Source organism: Hippopotamus amphibius, chromosome 11 (assembly GCF_030028045.1).
Source record: "Hippopotamus amphibius kiboko isolate mHipAmp2 chromosome 11, mHipAmp2.hap2, whole genome shotgun sequence".
Lineage (NCBI taxonomy): Eukaryota > Metazoa > Chordata > Mammalia > Artiodactyla > Hippopotamidae > Hippopotamus > Hippopotamus amphibius.
In genome coordinates this window covers 115,204,644-115,225,491 of record NC_080196.1, presented here as the reverse complement: position 1 = coordinate 115,225,491, position 20,848 = coordinate 115,204,644, and the positions used below count along the sequence as shown (strand labels likewise).

The following is a 20,848-nucleotide window of genomic DNA, read 5'->3' as shown; positions in this document are numbered from 1 at the left end:
CTCTATGAATTGAATGTTGAATTCAATTTATAAGTTGAAGCTCTAATCCCCAATTTGATGGTATTTAGAGGTATGAGGCCTTTCAGAGGTAATTAGGGTTAGATTAGGTCATGAGGGTAGGGGCCTCATGGTGGAATTAATGTTCTTATAAAAAGAGGAAAAGATATAGGAGCTCCCCATCATGTGAGGACAAGCAAGAAGGCGGCCATCAGCAGATCAGCAAGAGAGCTCTCACCAGATATTGAATCTGCCAGCACCTTGATCTTGGACTTTCAGCCTCCAGAATGTGAGAAAAAAATGTTTGTTGTTTAAGCTACCCAGTCTGTGGTATTTTATATGGTATGGTTATAGCAGCGCAAGCAACAACCACAGCAGTTTTAAGGGTAATGTCAGATATTTTGTGGATTGTCCTTCAACTGGGATTTTCCTGTTGTGTTGCTCATTATCATGCTGGGATTATGGGCTTTGGGGAGGAAGACCATGGAGGTAAAGTGCCATTTTCATCACATCATAGCAAGAGTCATACTGTCAAAAAAAAAAAAAAAAAAAGAGTCATACTGTCAACATGGCCTATCACTATTGATGTTGACCTTGATGACCTGGCTGAGAATGTTTGCCAGATTTCTCCACTTAAAGTTATTCTTTCTCTCCCTATCCATACTGTACTCTTCGGAATAAACTCTGTATGCAGCCTGCACTTAAGGACTTATGTTCTACCTCCTTGACGGTGCTGTATCTACATAAGTTATTTGGTGTCCTTCTGCATGGGAGATCTGTCTTTTCTCTCCGGTTTATTCAGCTGTGTATTATGTCATTATGGACACATGGACATTTGTTTTGTACATTGAGTTATAACCCAGTATACTTTATTGATTTTATTGCTCATATTGTTCCAGCTTCAGCAATTGAGAGCTTTTTCAATTATTTCCTGTCTCCCTTTGACATATCCCCATGATTATGTGTTTTGTTTCTGTTTTTAGCACTTTCTTACTTTCTGGTATGATAAAATTTCCTAGGCTCACCTTGTGTATTTCTTGTACCAGTTCTAGAATCAGTCAGTTCTTCAAGGAGTGTATTGAGTGTTAGGTGTGATTGTTACTACTGGGATGCTTATGATCCTTCCTAATTCCTTAAGCTCAATCGTAATGTTTCCTCTTTCATTTCTGATTTTAGTAGTTTGAATCTTCTTTTTTCTTGGTCCATCTACGTAAAGATTTGTCACTTCTGTTGATCTTTGATCTTTTCAGAGAACCAATTTTTGGCTTTGTTATTTTCTATATATTTTTTCTCTTCTCTGTTACGTTCATTCTGTTCTAATCTTTATAATTTCTTAGTTTCTGCTTGCATTGGGTTATTTTTATACTATTTTAGTTTCTAACATGGTGGTAGTTTAGGTTATTGTTTTGAGACCTTTCTTCTTCTATTACTATGGGTGTTTATAGCTGTGAATTTCCTCTAAGCACTGCTTTAGCTGAGTCCCATAAATTTTGGTATGGTGTTTTCATTTTCTTTAATCTCCCTGTATTTGCTAATTTACTTTGTGATTTCTTCTTTAATCATTGGTTGTTTAGGAATGTGTTGTTTAATTTCCACATATTTGTGAATTTTCCCAATTTCCTTCTATTATTGATTTCTAATTTCATTCCATTTTGGTTGGAATACATATTTTATATAATTTCAATCCTTTTAAATTTATTAAGACTTGCTTTAGGGTCTAAAATGTGGTCTATCCTGGAGAATGTTCCATGTGCACTTGAGAGGAATGTGTATTCCACAGTTGTTTGTATAGACTCTTAGGGCTAGTGTTGTCTTCTGTTTCCTTGTTGATATTCTGTCTAGTTCTATTCTGTATTCAAAGTGGGATATTGAAGTTTCCAACATTCATTGTTGAATTGTTGATTTCTTCAAGTTTGTCTGTTTTTGCCTCATATATTTTGGAGCTCTATTGTTAGGTGCATATATGTTTAAATTTCTATGTCTTCCTCATGAAATGACCCTTTTATCATTGTAAAATATCTGTCTCTGCTTCTAGCAACAATTTTTGTCTTAAAGTCTATTTTGCCTGCTGTTAGTATAGCTGCTTAGCACTCTTTTTATACTGTTGGCATGGTATATTTTTTCCCATCCTCTTTCAACCTATTTGTTTCCTTGAATTTAAAGCATGTTTCCTGTAGGCACCACATGTTTGGATCATGATTCTTTTTAAAATTCATCTTGCCAATCTCTTGTAATTGGAGTATATAATCTATGTGTATTTAATGTAATTATTGATAAGCTAGGATATACTCCTGTCATTTTGCTTTGTATTTTCTATGTGTCTTATGTCTTTTTTCTTCCTTTCTTCCTCTATTACTGCTTTCTTTTGTATTAACTAGATTTTTTTAGTGTACCAATTTAATTCCCTTTTTGTTTCCATTGCTACTTTTTTTTCTGAATTGTTTACTTGGTGATTGCCCTGAGGATTACAATTAACATCTTAATTTAAAACAATCTAGTTTAGATTAATACCAACTTAATTTCAATAAAAACCAAAACCTTTGCTCCAATATATCTCTGTCTCCACCCCCTCCTTGGTGTTATTATTCTCATACAAAGTACATTTTTATTTAACTTTATCAAACACTTATAATTATTGCTTTCTGCAGTTGTCTTTTTTTTAATTTATTTGTTTGTTTATTGGCTGTGTTGGGTCTTTGTTGCTATGCACGGGCTTCTCATTGTGGTAGCTTCTCTTGTTGTGGAGCACAGGCTCTAGGCACGCAGGCTTCAGTAGTTGCAGCACACGGGCTCAGTAGTTGTGGTGCACAGGCTTAGTTGCTCCATGGCCTGTGGGATCTTCCCAGACTAGGGCTTGAACCTGTGTCCCCTGCATTGGCAGGCAGATTGTTAACCACTGCACCACCAGGGAAGTCCCCTGCAGTTGTCTTTTAATCAGAGAAAAGAAAAAAGTTACAAGCAAACAACAGTACATTTGTACCATTATCTATGTATACTTATGTAGTTACACTTTTTTTGTCTTTTAATCAGAGAGAAGAAAAAAGTTACAAGCAAACAACAGTACATTTGTACCATTATCTATATATACTTATGTAGTTACACTTTTTTCCTATGTAGTTACTATTTAAAAAAAAAATTTGTTTAGCTGCACCGGGTCTTAGTTGCGGTAAGCAGGATCTTTAGTTGTGGCATGTGGGATCTTTTGTGGTTACTTTTAATAGTGCTCTTTATTTCATCATGTGAGTTTAAGTTAATGTATAATGTCCTTTCATGTCAGCCTGAAGGATGGCTTTAGTATTTTGTAAGGCAGGTCTGCTAGTGACAAGTTCTCCCAGTTTTTGTTTATTTGGGAATGTCTCATTTCTCCCTCATTTTGAAGGATAGTTTTGCTAGGTAAAGAATTCTCGGTTGACATTCTTTTTTCCACCCACAAGTTGGAATATGTCATTCTGCAGCATTTTAGCCTCCATGGTTTGTGAGGAGAAGTCAGTTGTTAATTTATTGAGGATCATTTGTACCTGACAAATTGTTATTCTCTTCCTGCTTTCAAGATTCTTTCTTTGGCTTTGGGTTTTGGTAGTTTGACTATGATGCGTGTAGATGTGGGTCTCACTGAGTTTATCCTACTTGTAATTTGTTGAACTCTCGGATATGTAGATTAAACTTTTTCATCAGATTTGGGAAGTTTTTGGCCACTATCTCTTCAAATATGCATTAGCCTTTCTCTGTCTCTCTCTTCTCCTGGACTTCCAGATGTGTTTCCTGGTATGCTTGATAGTGTGGCACAGATAGTGTGTCTCTGAGACTTGTTCATTTTCCTTCATTCCTTTTTCTTTTTACTTCTCAGACTGCATACTCTCAATTGATCTATCTTCAAGTTTGTTGATTCTTTCTCTGTCACCTCTGGTCTACTATTGAGACCCTCTAGGGAATTTTTCATTTCAGTTATTATAATTTTCAACTCTAGAATTTCTATTTGGTTCTTTTTTAAAAACTAATTTTCATCTCTATTACTTTTCTATTGGTGAGACATTGTTTTTATGGTTTCCTTTAGTTCTTTATACATGGTTTCCTGTAGTTATTTGAACTTATTTGTAATAGTTCTAAATATCTAAAAATCTTTGTCTAGTAAGTGCAACTTCTGGGCCCCCTCAGGGACAGTTTGCATTGACTTTTATTTAACTCTATTTGGGCCATTTTTTTCCTATTTCTTTGTATATCTCATAATTTTGTTGAAAACTAAACATTTTAAATAATATGGTGTGATAACTCTGAAAGTCACACTCTTCCCTCAAGGGTTTGTGGTTGTTGCTGCTGTTTGTTTATTGAGTGACTTTCCTGGACTAATGCTGTAAAGTGTATTCTTTCTCATATATGACCACGGAAGCTCTGCTTAGTTAGCTTAATGGTCATCTGATGATTGGACAGAGATTTCTTTAGATGATTTGAACCAGTAAGTCTCAAATCCTTTTGGTTATATGTATGTATTGGGGCACATCTTCAACACTTCGGTAGTTTAGAACTTTGCTTTAGCCTTCACTTCCTGATTGCACAGAATCTCAAAGTCATCCGGATGTGAGAGATTACAATCATCTCAGGTCTTTCCTGACCATGCACGCAGTCCTGCACATGTGTGTGCCCTTATATATTTCCAGGACTATATCAGAGCTTATCAAAGCCCTCTGTGGACATCTCATTCCCCAACATTTTAAAATTTTTTCTTCTTTTTCTATTGTAGTAAAATACACATAACAAAATTTACCATCTTAGCCATTTTTAGCTGTACAGTTTAATGGTATTAAATGCATTCACATTGTTGTGCAATCATCCCACTATTTATTCTCATAACTTTTCACTTTGTTAAACTGAAACTCTATACCATTAAACCATAACTTCTTGGAATTCCTTGGTGGTCCAGTGGTTAGGGCTCTGCGCTTCCACTGCAGGGGGCACAGGTTCGATCCCTGATTGGGGAACTAAAATCCTACATGCTGCATGGTGCGGCCCCCCGCCCCAATAAAAGGAAGGTGTACTAAGAGTGACTTCCCTTCAAAAAACAGACAAAAACAGTAACTTCTAATTTCCCCTGCCTCCAACCCTGGCATCACCATTCTACTTTCTGTCTCTGTGATTGTGATGACTCTAAATCTGTCATGTAAGGGGAATCATACAGTATTTGTCTTCTTGTGACTGGCTCATTTCACTAAGCATACTGTCCTCCAGGTTCATCCATGTTGTAGCATATGCCAGAATTGCCTTCCTTTTTGAAGGCTGAATAATACTCCATTGCATGGGTAAAGCACATTTTGCTTATGCATCTGTTGAGAGAAACTTGGGTTGCTTCTACATGTAAGTTATTGTGAATAATGCTGCTATGAACACAAGTGTACAAAATCTCCTTGAGACCCTGCTTTCAATTCTTTTGGATGTATACTCAGAATTGGAATTGCTGGGCCATATGGTGATTTTTATTTTTTTGAGGACCCTCCATACTATTTTCTACAGTGGATGTATCATTTTATGTTCCTAACAATAGTGCACAAGGGTTCCAGTTTCCCCATATCCTCACCAACACTTGTTTTCTGTTTTTTTTGATAGTAGTCATTCTAACAGGTGGGAATCCCCAGCATTTTTTTTATTGTAAAATGTTTGTCCCAGCTGGTATCTTGACTCAGGTCCTTTCGTAGAGATTCCTATACCCTAATGCAGTAATCTTCATATGTTGCAACCCCCCCCAAAAGAATTTTGAGATACACCTCTATAGAGTGGATAATATACTTTGAAATTTATACCTAAGTTTTCTTGTAATAAATGTAGTTACAAAGGATATAATTTCCACCATGTTATAAAAATTCCATTTAAAAATGAACCTTTTATCATATAATATTTAATCATTGAACAGTTGCTGCTGATTGTTCTTAAATGTCCTGAGGAAAGGGCTTTTCCCAATGAGTGAGCTCTGACTCAGGTCAAATACAGACAAACCCTATGAACAGGGCTTCTCCTGGGACCTGTGAGACAGGTTTAATGATGACAGTTCTATGGGTATGGGCCTTTTGGGTGAGCTCCAAACCAGTTCTGCCCCCTGTAAAGCTATTAGGCTACTGGTTTTCAAAGCTGAGGAACAGGGTATAGGAAGTTAAAATACCATAAAGCTTGCTGTTCTGAGATTCAGCTTGCTGTTCTGAGATTCAGCTGCTTTTCTGGAATAAACACACATTGGATAATCGCTTGCAAACCTTTGGTTAATTTCTAGAATTCTCAAAAAGTTGATTTTTTACTATCTTTGCCAGTGTTTTCATTGCTTCTGTGGAGGAGCAGATTTTTGCAGATCGTTACTCCACTGTTCTAGAAGCACTTCAAGATGAACTCTTAGAACAACAAATAACTTGTACTTTTCAAGCTCTTAGCTGTCTTGGGTTCCTACCACTCTTTTTTTAAAAAATATTTATTTATTTATGGCATCAGGTCTTAGTTGCAGCATGCAGACTCTCTAGTTGTGGCTCGCATGCTCAGTAGCTGTAGCACACAGGCTTAATTCCTCTGTACCGTGTGGGATCTTAGTTCCCCAACCAAGGATTGAACCTGGGTCCCCTGATTGGAAGGCAGATTCTTAACCTCTAGACCACCAAGGAAGTCCTTGTCTCCTTGCTTCCTGACCAAGGAAATCTTCTTGTTAACAAAGAACTTTATCAGAACACAGTTTACCCAATAGCATATTACTTTTGTAGCAACTGAGTTTTAGGTATTATTCAGTCAACAGGCATTTGTCAGAAATATCCCTTCTTCCTGAAGGGAATGATGGTCAAAATAGATAAAAAGACAGAAGTGTAGATAGGTGAATCTTTGTTTTCTAATTATAATGATCATTTTATTACTTATTTAATATTTTTAAAGGAAATAAAAGTAAATTGCATTTAGAGGCTGACTCACTTTTGCTTACTGACTTCCTTATTTCATATTTGAGATAACTGAAACGTAGAGATGTGAACTCCCCATTTTTACTATCCTGCTATAGGAATAACAGTGGGGTCAGCTGTAAAATTCAATAAATATTATCAAGATAATAATGGAATAACAGTTTATCTGCAAGCTTTGGGAAATGAGTTGTTATAACTGTGAATTTCCCAGTAATTAATGATGTTACTTTGGGGGAAATGCTTGATTTTTTTCCCCTTTATTTACTTATTTTCAAAATAATACATTGGTTCCCTGGCACCCTCCAAAAAGTAAAAGATAAAATTTTGGCTCTCATTGTAAATAAATGTATTTATACACATGGGATGTGTTCCAACCCATAGCAGTTATCATCCTTATTGATGATAAATGCACAAATGATCCCATTTTCAGCTGTTGGGAGATTATTCAGACTGGTTCCTGAATCCTTTTGATATGACCCTAACAGTCTTTCATAATTCCTTGCTTCTTAGAAGGGTGAGATTCACAGGCTCGTATAAACTTCTTGACCCATACCTAGAATTAGCCATTTTGACAAGGAACCCTAGATCTTTTTTTAAAAAGTTGTGTTCCAATACACAGAACATAAAATTTACCATCTTAATCATTTTTTAAATTTAGGGATATTAGATGCATTCACACTGTTGTGCAGCCATCACCACCATTCATCTCCATAACTCTTTTTATCTTATAAAACTGAAACTCGATACCCATTAAACAATAACTAAGCGTTCTCCCCTCCTCCTAGCCCCTGGCAACAACCATGGTACTTTCTCCCTATGAATTTGATGACTCCAAGTACTTCATATAAGTGGAATCATACAGTATTGTACTTTTGTGACTGACTTATTTCACTGAGCATAATGTCCTCAAGGTCCCATGCTATAGCAATTGCCAGATTTTCCTTCTTCAAGGCTGAATAGCGTTCCACATTTTGAATACAGTGGACCCTCAGAATCCACAAGTTTTGCATCCACGGATTCAACCAACTGTGGATAGAAAATATTCAGGAAAAAAATTCCAGAAATTTTCAAAAAGTAAAACTTGAGTTTGGTGTGCACTGGCAACTAGTTACATTGTATTTACAACGATTTACAGAGCATTTACATTGTGGTACGTGTTATCTGTGATCTAGAGTTGATTTAAATTATAGGGGGTGGGGGTGGAGTGTGTGTAGGTGTGTGTAGGTTATATGCAAATACTGTGGCATTTTTATAAGGGGCTTGAGCTTCTTAGGATTCTGCTGATACAGAAGTACGACGGTATTTATCACTGTTTAAAGCCTTTTTGCTCTGTGGACAGTGTCCTTTGATGCACAAAATTTAGTTTCTAAGAAGTCCAATGTCTATTTTTTTTATTTTGTTACCTGTGCCTTTGGTGTCATATCAAGAAATCATTACCAAACCCAGTGTCCTGAAACTTTTGCCCTATGTTTTTATCTAAGAATTTTATACTTTTAGGTCTTACATTTAGGTCATGGATCCATTTTGAGTTAATTTTTGTAATGGTATCAGGTAAGGGTCTAACTTCATTATGACAAAACCATTTTATTTTTTTAAAATATTGGCATGTGGTACTTATTTTATATTTTTACATCTCTGTTATATCAGATCAAACAAGTTGCCTTCAAATGAAGGAATTAGCTGGCACAATTCATTGTCATAGAATTCTTGATATAGTTACCAGAAATTGAAAAAGTGAATGGCTCTAATGACCCGGCAATAAATCTTCCAAGTTAAATATATTCCAATTTTCGGTTTTCAACAGACCTGAAAGTTGGCCCTAATTGAATTGTCAGCTAATAGATTGTTTGAAATAATTCTAATGATAGACTCTTTGTGGTTATTTCTGGCACAAGACTTGGTGATACTCACAGGGCTGAGCATCTTTGTGCCTTCAGAGCTCTCACTCCTGTCTCCTCCATCATGTGAAAGCCTTCTCAATGCCAACACCACAACAATAAGAAACAGCAGAAGAATTGATGCTACTTTGTCTCATTTAGCAATAAATACTTTTTATTAAACTAAAGATTTTTTAAATGTTTACTTCAGAAGGCTAATAATTATGTCACATTTTATAACTATGTTCCAACTTGATTTAACAACTGTAATGACGCAATCTAGAAACTTTTTTACTGTAAAAATCTATTTTTGTTTATTTTATGTTACTTGATTTATAAATGTGACAAAATACACATACATAAAATTTACCATCTCAGCCATTTTTTAGTGTACACTTTAGTAGTGTTAATTACACTTACGTTGTGTATGCAGTCCAGAACACTTTCCATTTTTCAAAACTAAAACTGTACCCATTCAAAACAACTTTGAAATATTTTTCACAAAGAGAGCCTATGGCCCTGGGGAAAATGTTTAACTTCAATTTATGTAATTTTGTTGTAGAGAAGAGTGATAGGGTAATCAAGCATAAATTATTGGGATAAAATATCAGGATTAAATTGTCTTGGGGCAGTATAATGGAAACGAGATCAAAGAGAAAAAGGAGCCTTGTTGAATTTCTGATTGTTATGAAAGAGCTAGTTCGTTCTATTTTAAAATGCATGATGGCAATATCAAATCACTATGGCGTTTAGATTTCATTGACTATATTTACAAAATCATATGACAAAATACTTATTTTTAAATGAAGTATTTACAGCATGCTGGAAATTATATCCTTTGCAACTATTTATTTTTATTATGAAGAATTTAGATGCCAACTTAGAAGTATGTTTTCCTTTTTATAGTGGTAGATTTTCCAGAATTCTTGAGGGGATATGTGATATTTGAAGATCATTGCATTAGGGTAGGGGGATCCCTATGAAATGCCTGAACCAACATTGAAGTTCACTGGAGACTCACCACCCTAAGATGTCTCACTGTGGGCTGTGTTCCCACAGCAGGACTCATGAAAGGGTGACCGCTGAGCTTCACTCCTTCGCCTCTTATCCCATAATCATACCTGTAAAATGGCTCACTCCATTACCAATTTCAAATGAAGCTCAATACTTACTAAGGAAAGTTTTAAGAAAAGCTTATGTTACTGTGCCTGGCCTAGGTTAGGAAGTAAGTTACACAACTGTATCAAAAGTCCATCTTTCCCCCCCAGCATCCTGGTTACTTAAGGACCCAGATCCACAGAGTCAAAGACAGAATGGGAGAAGGTGTTTATAAATCATGTATCTGATAAGGAATTATATGTGTGTGTGTACATATACATACACACACACATATAGTTATATATAACTATATATATACATGTATATATACACATAGAGAGAGAGAGAGAGAAAGCACAATGGCAGTTGCCAGGGTCTGGGGGGCAGGGAAATGGGTAATTATTGCTTAATGGGTATAGAGTTTCAGTTTTACAAAATAAAGAGTTAAGGCAGGTGAATGGTGGTGATGATTGTACAATGTGAATGTCCTTAATGCCGCTGAACTCTACACTTAAGAAGGGTTAAGGTGGTAAATTTTATGTTATGTATATTTTGCCACAATGGAAAAAAGGTTTGAAAAAAATGTTTTTATCATATCACATCTTACACCTCTTTTTGTCCAACTTTGGAACTCATTTAGCATATGAAGCACATTCAACATGTAGATGAATCGACAAAGTCAGCCTCTTTGTCAATCATAAATCAGATTGGCTTTCTGTCAGGAAAAAGTCAGAATTCATTTGTATTTCAAATTAACATATGTTTTGAGGAAAATTATTAAAGGAACTGAGAAACAAATTGAATTTCATCTAAGACTAATTACCAAGTGCAGTTAAGACTGAAACATTGCAGAGCTAACTTATTTATTGCGTGCTGTTTCTCATTACTTGAATTGTAGGATGTGGCATAAGCCTAGTAGGACGGAGAGGAAGGAGAGTTATCTGGTGTCCCTTGGATGAAAGTGAGTGTGTTGTGTCCAGTTTGGGGGAATATTCAACTGAGAATTATATATAAAGTCAAAAATACTCTTACTAGTTTCATCAGACATGATTAAACTCTTCTTGTGTATTTAGTGAAAATAAGGTATATACTGATAAAAACTAATTGCTCTGGAAGTTAGTGTATGTGAGATATGTGAGACAGGAAAGATGATGATTGACTGTTATTGAAATAAACATTCGTAATGTGACCAGATAACTGATTACGAAAAAAATCCCATTAGCTTTGTGTCGTCTGCTTGTCTCTTGTGTCTGGAAGAGTTTTGCTGACCCGGGGTGTCTCCCCTGTGTGTAGGAGAGGCTGTGCTGTGCTCACCGTGAGCCTGCTCGTGTGCATGCTTGGAGAAAGTACTGAGAAGGGGAATGAGGCTTGTCTTTAAGTTACAGGGAGAGGGACCCTGCCTAAGGGGAGGAGCCTCTGGCAACAGCAGAGGACGGAGGAGAGTGCCCCCCGGGCCCTGGCTTGCGGAGGCAGGCTTTAGTTTTGATTAGCCATTGCAGGTGGCTTTTCCAAAATTTGAAGTTTTTCATTCCTGGGGCAATGAAGGATGGGTGTCTTCCTTTGCTTTTTAGAAGGGAAATGGGATCTGAGGCTCTGTTTCTCAGAGATCTGTGGCAGTTGAGGTCTGCAGACTGATTCCCTTTAAATCAGTGGTTTTATCTGTGTGGTTCCTAGACCAGCAGCATCAGCTTCTCCTGGGAACTTGTGAAAAATGCACATTCTTGTGCTGCGTTCCAAATTAGCCGATTTCAGAACGCGGGGGTCCTCCAGGTGATTCCGATGCCTCCCCAAATTTTAGAACCACTCACACCTGTGTGGCTGGAATCGCATTGCCCTTGACTAGTTGACATTATGTCTAGATGATGTAACTGTTAGTTTGTGAACATTAAACAGTCCATTTTTGTGTATTTTGGCGCCAATATAATTAGTTTTCAGTTATATAGAAGAGCATAGAATCTGTCCTGCCTCATAAAGGTCCCTATTGCCAAGTGAGGAACAACCGCATGTCCTAAGCCAGCAGCCTCAGGCCAAACAAACAGGCGGTGTCCTTAGATCACTGGACAGTTCAGCCCATGAGAGGTGACCCAGGGTCCTCTCCTGGCAGGTGGCCTGGAGGTCTGCCGGCAACTCTGTGGGCATCTGAGGCAGAGCCAGGGGCTGACAGGAAAGAGGTGGGCCCTTCCTGCTTCCTAGAACAGGAGAGTGAATAGCATCTTTTTTGAGACGACCTGCGCTGTCTTTTTGGCCAATCCAGAACCCACGCTTCTGCCTCCCAGAGGTCTGTGAAGCACCATTTTTACCAGGTTCTTTCCTCCTTTCAGTGTTGCTCCCACTTCTGATCCTTTTGAAGGGCAGCCATTTGGTCTCTTTAAAATGCAAGTCCTATCATTTCCTTCTTTCATGTTAAAGTTGTTGCAGGACTGCCCGTGGCCGTAGGAAAGAGTTCAGAAGTTGCAGCTGGCCTTTGCTTCCCTCCCACCTGCCAGTGTCTAACCCTGCCCCCGGGCTGTGTAGACACTGTTCCCCGGGCGTGGAGGTCCGCCCCAGGGTCCTCAGATGAGGTGAGGGTCCCCCACAGCCTGAGGTCCAGCACCTGTCCTGTACTCAGGGCCTGGGTCCGGGCTGCGTAAGCCGTTCCCTCACCCTGCCGTCGCCCTTCCCTCGTGGGGCTCGTGTAGCTGTGTTCACAGCGGTGTCCCAGGCCTTCTGGAGGCTCTGTGAGCACGTCTTTGTCAGGCAGACAAGCCACGCCTTGTCTCTGATGCCCCTTCCCTGCCGTTCACGTACCCACCGTCTATTTCGTTGCAGTTTGGGGCTGAGTTCCGAAGGTTCTCCTTGGACCGTCAAAAGCCTGGAAAGTTTGAAGACTTCTACAAGCTGGTTGTGCACACCCACCACATCTCCAACGCCGAGGTCACCATCGGCTATGCGGACGTGCACGGCGACCTGCTGCCCATCAACAACGATGACAACTTCTGCAAGGCAGTCTCCAGTGCGAACCCCCTGCTCAGGGTCTTCATCCAGAAACGAGGTACCGAGGAAGCTGAGCTGTTGCTCTTGCTCTGCATTCATTTAAAAAATAAGTACAGCCATCAGTTTCATCTGTCATGACAGAACCATGTTGTTCTGTTTTCAAGCCTTTGGTGGGAGACTAAAGAAATTAACATCTGTTCGGTCAATATTAATTTCTTAGAAAGGCTCAACAATATTTAAACTATATTTTCTACCTGAAATTGTGTTGACTTAGGATTTTTAAATACTGAGGAAAAGTAATATTGGTATTTGCATTCAGTATTTTTTTTTTTTTTTTTTTAGAAAACAATCTTTTTATTTTATTTTATTTTTTGTTTTTTTTTTGGGGGGGGGGTACACCAGGTTCAATCATCTGTTTTTATACACATATCCCCGTATCCCCTCCCTGCATTCAGTATTTTAACTGGACACATTAGCCAGTAACCCAAGAATGAAACTTAAGGTTGTTAGTATATGTTTTCCAGTGTCTTTTTAGGGTTGGAAAAAAATGTTAGCTTTAGATTATAACTTTGGTTAACTTTTAGCTCTGAAGGTCTAGCTTTGCTGTCAGTGACAACATTATCATTTTACGTGAAAATAGATTACTAATGCAGGTTAATGGTTGAGGGGGGGGCACCCAGCTGTGGAATCACTTCTCAGAGCTGCATGTTAGATTTGTTTCCTCCTCTCGAAACTTGGGCGAACCCTCACAAATCTAAATAATGTACTGAAGAAAAGAATCACCTGCAGGCGAGGCCTGACGTTCAGAAATAGGTCTCTTACGATTCACCTGGTCATGCCCGTCCCTCCTTCCCTGAGTGGCCCTCTGTACCCACAGCAAGGGCTGACGGCCCTGGGGGCGCAGCGTGGCAGCGTGGACACCTGCTCACCGTATTCGCCGCTGTGGGCTTCCGTCGTGTGGGGAGGAGGGAGACGGGTCTTAGGATCTGGGGCAGTGGGGCAGCTTCACGGAGACTAGACGCAGCAGCACCGCCTGCTGGGCGGGAGGCCCTCCAGGGTGCAGGAGCCCAGAGCCAGGCTCGGTAAGTGCTATATGGCAGGAGGCCGAGGCGTGGGGCCAGGTGCCTGGTTCTCTCCCCTCCACCTGAGTCCCTCCTCTGTGTGGCAGTGCTGTAAGAGCGCTCACCCGTCACGTTGTCCTGAGGTGAGGAGGCTGCACGTGTGGAGTGCTCAGAGCGTGCTGGCCAGCGGCCAGTGCTCTGAACACGGGCTGTCGCTGTCCTCTTGTTTGTGGTGTTGGAAGGGAATGTGTAGCAAGGGAACGGCAGGGGATCCGCTGACCTCACTTCGGACTGGTTCTCTGGCACTAGATCAGAAAGCTCTGCATCTGCAGCCCTTGCTGAGCCTGGGTGTCCTGCTGATGGTACTGAAATGTCAACACAGCTGTCACTTCCTCACAGAGGCCTGGGAGAGCTGGCTTTCACTCTCCTGTGGAGTTGTTGGGGCCTCAGGACCCTGCACAGCGTCTGGCTCTGCCGCGCTGTGCTGCTCCTCCTTCTCTCTGCTGTGGCCACACCTACACCCTGCTGCCCCCGCCTGGAACCCATTTGGGTACCTGTTCTGGTGCCCCCCCACTCAGCAAGGCCTGCGTCCCCCGTGCCCGTCCTCTTATCTCTTTATTCTGCACTCTCTGTGTTGTGTCATCCGTTGCTCCCAGGACTGGTGTGTTGTCCAGATCCCACGTCCACAGCTCTGCCCTGGCCGTCCCAGGTCGTGATGTTGTCTCACAAGGTGCGGAAGAGTGAGCGGTGGGTGTGAAGCCATGTGAGTGACAGATGTGCACACGGGCTTTGCCACCTGTGTAGGAAACGGGTCTCCCTATACCGCTGCGTTGGAGGCACTGCAACAGACACACAGCCCTTTGCGAGGGCAGCCCTAGTGACACTTGGCACCCTGTGCTGTCAATTCACCGAAGCCCAGGTGAGGCAGGAAGCTGCAAGTGGGGTTACGCCAGTTTCCACAGGCCACTCGGATGGCTTTGCTGCTCAGCTAGTTGGCTCAGGCCCTACATCCTGTCTTTATTATTCACTTTTCCTCTTTCCCTTGGCCTCAGAGGAATAGCCCAAAGTTTAACTAGCTGCCTTAGGTTTCTACCCTCCTGTGTTTTAAGACTGCGGGCTTCACCTTCAGCCCTGCCTTTCTCTGTTGTGTGATAGCAAGAACCTGCGTCCATGCCCTGTCCCCAGCACTTTCTCACTGGCCCTGCGACCCCCTGAGCCCTCGTGTGCTCATCTGTGCAGTGGGAGCACCTACCTCAGGTTGCTGTCAGGCTTCAAGAGGAAAATGCCTGGCCCCTTGACCCGTCACTGGGGAAACTGGAGCTCTCATCTCACTGTCCATAATAGAGTCCAGCTGTGAAGGCCGCGTCCCAGTGGCAGAGGCAGGGCAGCCATGTCTCTGTGGATGGTGGCCAGCTGGAGCCATCCTGACGCCCTCCGTGTGCAGGAGATTCACTAACCGTGTGAAAGGGTGGGGCAGAGCAGAGGTTCCTCCGGGAATGACTCAAGTCCCATGTCCTTTTCTTATAGCATGGGTCCTGAGATTTTGGTCATAGTGATGCTATTTTCATGCTTTTGCTGTAACCACACTCGCTCTGTCATTTACTTAATAACTTTCTGAACATTGATGTACATTGTAAGAGGAAATTGTATTACTGTCACAAATGAAAAATCATTCTTCTAATAGATGTTGAAATACACCCACAGCGATGTTTAGGAAAGTTAGTTTGCCACTTGCTAATCTGTTCCCCAAACCACATACAGACGTCACAGTAAAACTACAGACCAACATCCCTTATGAATATAGATGTAAAACCCCTCAACAAAATACTAGGATATGGAAAACATGTTTCTGTGGTGGATGAATAGATAAACAAAGTGTGGTATATCCACCTGATGAGATATTATTCATCCATAGAAAGGAATGAAGTACTAAAGGGTCCAGACTACAGCACAGATGGAAAAGAATGCCAAGTGGGTGAAACCAGCCCTGTGTTACAGGGTTTGATTTCCACTGTAGTCTCATCATGTGCAGATTCTGTGTTTATGAACTCAGTCCAGTTTATTTGTAACCCCAACATCAATACCCAGGGTCCTTTCACGGTCATTTGCAGATGTGCGCAGGTGGCCACCGCATGTTCTAGCCGAGGCTAAGTAGGTGCTGCTCTGCCTGCTTGTTTCAGCTCGTGCTGTGAACAAGTGTGCTTTTCTCAGTCTATTTAGTGCCACATTTTCCACATTTTTGTACTTTTTCGTTTTGTAAAATTGTATTAAAATACATATAACATGAAACCTAGCGTCGTAACCATTTTTAAGTGTTCAGTTCAGTGGCGTTAAATACATTCACATTGTTGTGCAGTTGCCACCACCATCCATCCCTATAACTCTTCTCATCTTGTAAAACTGCATCACTCTACCTTTTAAATACTAAATCCCCGTTTCCCCTCCCCCAAACCTGGCAACCACCATTCCACTTTCTGTCTCTGTGATTTTGACAACTCTGAGTGCCTCATATAAATGAAAGTGTACAGTATTTGTCCTGTTGTACTGGCTTATGTCACTGAGCAAAATGTCTCCTGGTTCATCCATGTTATAGCCTGTGTCACAATTTAGTCCTCCTTTAAGGCTGAATAATATTCCATTCTGCTGTATCACATTATGCTTATCCATTCATCCACTGAGGAACACGTGAGTGTCTTCCATTTTTAAGCTGGAATGCTGCAGTGAATAATGCTGCAGTGAACATGAGTGAGAAATATCTATTTGAGACTCTGCTTTCAATTCTTTTGAGTATAAACCCAGAAGTGGAATTTCTGGGTCACATGGTAATTCTATTTTTGATTTTTCTGTGGAACCTACAGTGGCTCTTCCATTTTACATTCCCACCAACGGTGAATAAGGGTTTCAATTTCCCCACATCCACACCAACACTTATTGTTTTCTAGATTTTGGATAATAGCCATTCTAATGAGTGCGAGGTAGTAGCTCATTTAGTCTTGAGTAGTGTTTCCCTGATTATTAGGGATGTTAAACAGCTTTTCACTTGCTTAATGGCCATTCGTATGTATTCTTTGGAGAAATGTCTATTCACATCTTTTGCCCATTTTGCACTGGGTTGTTAGTTTTTGGTCATTGAGTTTTAGGAGTTGTCTATTTATCTGGATATTAATCCCTCATCAGATATATTATTTACAAAGATTTTCTCCCATTCTTTGGGTTGCCTTTTACTGTGTGGATTGTGTCTTTTGATGTACAAAATTTTAAATTTTTCCCAAGGTCCATTTTGTCTAATTTTTCTTTTGTTACCTGTGCCTTTGGTGTCATATCCAAGAAATCCTTGCCAAAACCAATGTCACGAGACATATGTCCTACGTATTCTTCTAAGATTTTTATAGTTTTAGGTCTTCAATTTAGGTTCTTGATCCATTTTGAGCTAATTTTTCTATATGATGTTAGGTAAGAGTTCAACTTTATTCTTTTGCATGTGGATATCCCATTTTTCAACACCATTTATTGAGAAGACTGTCCTTTACACATTTAGTAGTCTTATCACCCTTGTAGAAAAACCATTTGACTGTATATGTGAGAGTTTATTTCCAGGCTCTCTTTTCTATCCCATCAGTCTCTATGTCTGTCTTTATTTCAGTATCACACTGTTTTGACTACTGTAGCTTTGTAATAAGTTTTAGAATCAGGAAGTGTGAGTCCTCCTGTTTTGGTCTCTTTTTCAAGATTGTTTTGGCTACTCAGAGTCCTTTGAGATTTCATATGAATTTTAGGATGGGTTTTTCTATTCCTGCAAAAGAATATCATTGGGATTTTGATAGGGATCACTTTGAATCTGTAAGATTGTTTTGGGTAATCTTGACATTATAACAATATTAAATCATACAATCCATGAACATGGGATTTATTTCCATTTATTTATGTCTTTAATTTTTTTCAGTAGTGTTTTAAATTTTCATTGTATAAGACTTTCATCTCCTTGGTTGTTAATTTCTAAATCTTGTATAAATTTTGATGCTCTTATAACTGGAATTGTTTTTGTAATATCCTTTTCAGATTGTTCCTTGCTTATAAATAGAAATGCCAATGATTTTATGTGTTGACTTTGAATCTTGCTACTTTGATGAATTCATTTATTAGATCTAACAGCTTTTCGGTGGAATGTTTAGGATTTTCTGTGTATAAGATCATATCATGTGTGAACAGAGATTATTTTACTTCTTCCTTTTCAATCTGGATGCCTTTTATTTCTTCCTGTTGCCTAATTTGCTACGGCCAGACTTCCTGTGCTTTGTTGAATGAAGTGGTGAATGCAGGCATCTATGCCTCCTTCCTGATTTTAAAGGAAAACTTTCAGTCTTTCACCATAGAATATACGTTTGCTGTGGGGTTTTCATATAAAGTTTATTGTGTGGAGGTAGTTTCCTTCTATTTGTATTTTGTAGAGTATTTTTATAGTGAAAGGATGTTGAATTTCATCAAATGCTTTTTCTGCATCCTTTGAGGTGATCATATGCTTTTCCCCCCTTCATGTCGTTGATTGGTTGATTTTTGTGTTTAACCATCCTTGAATTCCATAAAAAAAAATCCCACTGAGGTGTATAATCCTTTTACTTTGCTGCTGAATTCTGTATCCTAGTATTTTGTTGAGTACTTTTGCATCAGTGTTCATAAGGAATGTTGGTCTGTAATTTTCATCTCTTGTGGTATCTTTGTCTGGTTTTGGTGTCAGAGTTACACTAGCCTCCTCTGATGAGGTGGGATGTGTTGGGAGATTTTTGGTTACTTATTCAATCTCATTACTAGTTATAGGTCTGTTTAGATTTTCTGTTTCTTCGTGATTTTGTCTTGGTAGGTTTTGTATTTCTAGGAATTTGTCCATTTCATCAGGGTTATCCAGTTTGTTGGTAGAAAATTGTTTATAGTTCTCTCTTATCTTTTTCATTTCTGTAGAAATGGTAGTAATGTCTCCACTGTCATTTCTTATTTTAGTAATTTGAGTCTTTGCTCTTTTTTTTTAGTTTATCTAGCTAAAGATTTGTTGATCTTTTCGAGGAACCAACATTTAGTTTCAATGATATGTTCTACTGTTTTTCTATTCTCTATTTCTTTAATCTTTGTTCTAATCTTTCCTTCCTTCTGCTAGCTTTCAGTTTAGTTTGTTCTTATTTTTCTAGTTCCTTAAGTTGTAAGTTAGATTGTGATTTGAGACTTTTCTTGGCTTTTAATGCAAACATTATAACTGTAAATTTACCCTTAGCACTACTTTTGCTGCATCCTATAAGTTTTGGTGTGTTTATTTTCATTTTCATTTGTCTTTAAGTATTTTCTTTTTTCCCCATGTGATTTCCTCTTTGACCCATTGGTTGTTTATAGGTGTGTTGTTTAGTTTCCACAGTTTTGTGAATTTGCTAGTTTCCTGATTGATTTCTAACTTCATCCTGTTGTAAACAGAGAAGATAATTTGTATGATGTCTTTTTAACTCTTCTGAGACTTAATTTGTGGCCTAACATATGGTCTATCTTGGAAAATGTCACATGTGCACTTGAGAAGACTATGTATGCTGTTGCTGTTGGGTGGAGTGTTCTGTGTGCATCTGTTAGACCTGTCTGGTTTATTGTATTAAGTCCTCTATTTCCTTAGTTACCTTCTGTCTGGCTTTTGTATCCATTATTTTGAGAGGGGTATTTCAGTCTCCAGCTATTCCTATAGAACTGTCTATTTCTTCAATTCTGTCAGGCTTTGCTTCACATATTTTGATGATCTGTTATTTGCTACATAAATGTTTATAGTTGTTTCATCTTCTTACTGTATGAACCTTTTATTAGTATATAGTGTTATACTTTGTCTCGCAATATTTTCTGATTTAACATCCATTTTGTCTGATATGTTACAGCCACCCTGCTCTATTTTGGTTACTCTTTGCATAGAATATCATTTTTCATCTTTTCACTTTCAACCTGTTTGTGTCCTTGGATCTAAAGTGAGTCTCTTGCAGACAGCCTATAGGTGGAGCATGTGTTTTCATCCATTCTGCCAATCTCTGTCTTTTGATTGAAGAGTTTAATCTATTTTCATATAAAGTAATCACTGATAAGAGGGGCTTACTTCTGCCATTGTGCTATTTGTTTACTATATGTCTTATAGCTTTTTTGTCCCTCATTTTCTGTATTCCTATCTTCTTTTGGGGGTTTTTTTGGTAGTGAAATGTTTAACTTCACTTCTCATTTCCTTTTGTGTATATTCTACAGCTATTTTGTTTTTGGTTACCATGAAGATTACATTTAACATCCTAAAGTTATAACACTGTAATTTGAATTCATACCATCTTAACTTCAGTAACGTACAAAAACTCTGTTCCTTTACAGATCTGTCCCTTCTACTTTTGGTTGTTTGTTGATGTCACAGAATTACATCTTTATACATTGTGTGCCCCCCAACAGAAACTAATAATTCTTTTAAATGCATTAGACTCTTAAATTATGTAGAAAAAAATAGTTGGAGTTACAAATCAAAGTTACCTCAACACTGTCTTTACACTAATCATTTTTTTAATGTATTAATCTTTTCAACCATGTAGAAAACAAAAAATCCCACTCTAAAATGTTGTTACAATAATACTAGCATTTATAATTACCCATGTATTTAACTTTATTGATATCTTTATTTCTCCAGTTGGTTTTGAAATTCTGACTACTGTCCTTTCATTTCACCAGCAGGACTCCCTTGAGCATTTTTTGCAGGACAAATCTAATGGTAATGAAATCCCTCAGCTTTTGTATATCTTGAAATGTCTTGATTCCTCCCTCACTTTTGAAGAACAGTTTTGCCAGGTATAGGATTATTCATTGACAGGTTTTTTTTTTCTTTCCACATTTTCAATACATTGCCCCTTGTCTACTTGTCTCCAAAGTTTGT

General features: G+C 38.9%; 1 protein-coding gene across 1 annotated transcript in view; it reads left to right on the top strand.

The window, feature by feature from the left end:
* Window positions 1-20,848, top strand: part of PARD6G (par-6 family cell polarity regulator gamma) — a 113,829-nt gene that overhangs the window by 30,759 nt on the left and 62,222 nt on the right. The window contains exon 2 of the mRNA XM_057698278.1: window positions 12,701-12,923. Within this exon, the coding sequence (XP_057554261.1) occupies window positions 12,701-12,923 (223 nt within the window). The remainder of the gene's footprint in view (window positions 1-12,700; window positions 12,924-20,848) is intronic.